The 3,455-nt window shown below is 53.4% G+C and overlaps 1 protein-coding gene across 1 annotated transcript in view; it reads right to left on the reverse strand.

Moving 5' to 3' along the window:
- The window catches only part of VOLCADRAFT_103899 (uncharacterized protein), a gene marked incomplete at its 5' end in the record, with an annotated part of 20,461 nt that extends 17,142 nt beyond the window's left edge, over positions 1-3,319 (reverse strand). Inside the window, 4 exons of the mRNA XM_002948519.1 lie at positions 808-933; positions 997-1,341; positions 2,774-2,899; positions 2,963-3,319. Of these exons, the coding sequence (XP_002948565.1) occupies positions 808-933; positions 997-1,341; positions 2,774-2,899; positions 2,963-3,319 (954 nt within the window). The remainder of the gene's footprint in view (positions 1-807; positions 934-996; positions 1,342-2,773; positions 2,900-2,962) is intronic.
- Between the last annotated feature and the right edge of the window lie 136 nt (positions 3,320-3,455).

The following is a 3,455-nucleotide window of genomic DNA, read 5'->3' on the forward strand; positions in this document are numbered from 1 at the left end:
TCGCAGGTGATATGGTATTGATGTTGCAATCAACATACCTGCATACGTACGACATACCATGCACGTGCACGACATGCGCATGCATCGCATGACGTGTCGTCGTCTGATACGGGCAGGATTTGAACCTGCGCCCTTGCGGATAGGAGCCTTAATCCTACGCCTTAGACCACTCGGCCACCGTACCACAAGAAATGAGCTGCTAAGGCTCATCTCATCATAGCTGCGCTTTGGACATTTCGCTCCCTTATTAGGACATACATTAAATCCCTTATACATACATACATATCCTATACATATTACATATACTAGAGCGCGCTGTTCGCGCGAGTGGGCCGTAGCTCCGTAGCATAGTGTAGCATAGTGTAGCATAGCGTAGCATAGCGTAGCATAGCGTAGCATAGCGTAGCATAGCGTAGCATAGCATAGCGTAGCATAGCATAGCGTAGCATAGCGTAGCATAGCATAGCTATGATCGCATATGCTTGCATATCGCATAGCGTAGCATAGCATATCGCATAGCGTAGCATATCGCATAGCGTAGCATAGCATAGCGTAGCATAGCATAGCTATGATCGCATATGCTTGCATATCGCATATGCTTGCAGATCGCATATGCTTGCACATCGAATGTGGCATATGCTTGCAGATCGCATCTGGCATATGCTTGCAGATCGCATATGCTTGCAGATCGCATATGATTGCAGATCGCATATGCTTGCAGATCACATATGATTGCACATCGCATGTGGCATATCCATGTGCAGCCGCATGCTGTGCTGTGTTCCGCTGCTGCTGGAGCGCCCTTACCTCCGGGTCAGCACGTGCAGCCGCATGCTGTGCTGTGTTCCGCTGCTGCTGGAGCGCCCTTACTTCCGGGTCAGCACGTGCAGCCGCATGCTGTGCTGTGTTCCGCTGCTGCTGGAGGGCCCTTACCTCCGGGTCAGCACGTGAAGCTGCATGCTGTGCAGCATCACGCAGCTGCTGCTGCACCCTCACCTCTGGATCAGCACGTGCAGCTGCGTGCCGTGCAGCATCCTGCTGCCGCTGCAACAACCGTAGCTCAGGAAGGGCTGCCGCACGCTGCGCAGCTTTCTGCCGCCGCCATCTCTCCCGTACTTCTGCAGCAGAAGGATCAGCATCCTGGTGCTGCCCCTCCAGCTGCGTATCTGCAGCAGCAGCCTCTGCAGGCCCCGCTGAATTTATTCGCACGGCTGTCTGCTGTGCTGCGGCATGCTGCTGCTGCTCAGGTGCACGGCCCGTACTCAAATCAGCGAACGGACGTATTCTTCCACGGAAGCCGTCCGCCAGCGAGCCAAGCCGGAGTCGTTTCGAAGCAGGCGACTGATCCGACATGAAGGCAGACCCGACGAAGCGAACACGTATACTAATTCAGCCGTTAAGGATACGAGGTCGTCAACGGCGAAGAACGCGAAAAAAAGCGGAAAGAAGAAGCAAAAAATTGGAAAATATTTCGGCCTTGCGAAATTGCGAGAACCGTGAAAGCTTACAACCGAAGAAAGGCGCTGTATGAAGCGCGTACGACAATAATTCCGACGCAGAATCGAAGCACGCGCTGAAGCGCGCATCGAATTGTGCGCCAAAGCGCGCGCTGAATCCCGCGGCGAATTGCATGCTGAATTGCACGTTCAATCGCGCATTTAGAGGTGTGCGAATCGCGCGCTTCGGCACACGTGCGCAATTGCGTGATTCGGTCAAGCAGCTGAATTGCGCGCAACGTCCATAGCTGAACTGTACAGAAAAGCTTGTCGCATTGTGTCGCAGATGCAGCCTTTCCGCGCCTTGTTTCACAACATCTGGAAACGCGCAGATGCAGACGCAGATATGTGTCGCGGATAAGAAGACATGAAGGGCACGTAGAAGACGAAGCTAGAAAAAGCGACTAGCAGGAAGGCAGCGCTGCTTGCAGATCGTATATGCTTGCAGATCGTATATGCTTGCAGATCACATATGATTGCACATCGCATGCGGCATATGCTTGCATATGAAGCATGCGTGCATATCGAAACACATGTGCATATGTGCATATGAAGCATATGTGCATATGTGCATATGAAGCATATGAAGCATATGAAGCATACGAAGAAAAAAAAAGAAAAAAAAGCAGGCAAAAAAAAAGACGCGCACGCGAGGGGGATCGAACCCGCGACGTGGTGGACAGAGAGACGGACGGACGGAGGGACGGCGAATCGGCCTAAGGCCTCCGCTTTCCTACTAGAGCGCGCTGTTCGCGCGAGTTGGCCGTAGCTTCGTAGCATAGTGTAGCATAGTGTAGCATAGCGTAGCACATAGCGTAGCACATAGCGTAGCATAGCGTAGCATAGCATAGCGTAGCATAGCGTAGCATAGCGTAGCATAGCATAGCGTAGCATAGCGTAGCATAGCATAGCGTAGCATAGCGTAGCATAGCATAGCTATGATCGCATATGCTTGCATATCGCATAGCGTAGCATAGCATATCGCATAGCGTAGCATATCGCATAGCGTAGCATAGCATAGCGTAGCATAGCATAGCTATGATCGCATATGCTTGCATATCGCATATGCTTGCAGATCGCATATGCTTGCACATCGAATGTGGCATATGCTTGCAGATCGCATCTGGCATATGCTTGCAGATCGCATATGCTTGCAGATCGCATATGATTGCAGATCGCATATGCTTGCAGATCACATATGATTGCACATCGCATGTGGCATATCCATGTGCAGCCGCATGCTGTGCTGTGTTCCGCTGCTGCTGGAGCGCCCTTACCTCCGGGTCAGCACGTGCAGCCGCATGCTGTGCTGTGTTCCGCTGCTGCTGGAGCGCCCTTACCTCCGGGTCAGCACGTGCAGCCGCATGCTGTGCTGTGTTCCGCTGCTGCTGGAGGGCCCTTACCTCCGGGTCAGCACGTGAAGCTGCATGCTGTGCAGCATCACGCAGCTGCTGCTGCACCCTCACCTCTGGATCAGCACGTGCAGCTGCGTGCCGTGCAGCATCCTGCTGCCGCTGCAACAACCGTAGCTCAGGAAGGGCTGCCGCACGCTGCGCAGCTTTCTGCCGCCGCCATCTCTCCCGTACTTCTGCAGCAGAAGGATCAGCATCCTGGTGCTGCCCCTCCAGCTGCGTATCTGCAGCAGCAGCCTCTGCAGGCCCCGCTGAATTTATTCGCATGGCTGTCTGCTGTGCTGCGGCATGCTGCTGCTGCTCAGGTGCACGGCCCGTACTCAAATCAGCGAACGGACGTATTCTTCCACGGAAGCCGTCCGCCAGCGAGCCAAGCCGGAGTCGTTTCGAAGCAGGCGACTGATCCGACATGAAGGCAGACCCGACGAAGCGAACACGTATACTAATTCAGCCGTTAAGGATACGAGGTCGTCACCGGCGAAGAACGCGAAAAAAAGCGGAAAGAAGAAGCAAAAAATTGGAAAATATTTCGGCCTTGCGAAATTGC

This window comes from Volvox carteri (assembly GCF_000143455.1).
Source record: "Volvox carteri f. nagariensis unplaced genomic scaffold VOLCAscaffold_10, whole genome shotgun sequence".
NCBI lineage: Eukaryota > Viridiplantae > Chlorophyta > Chlorophyceae > Chlamydomonadales > Volvocaceae > Volvox > Volvox carteri.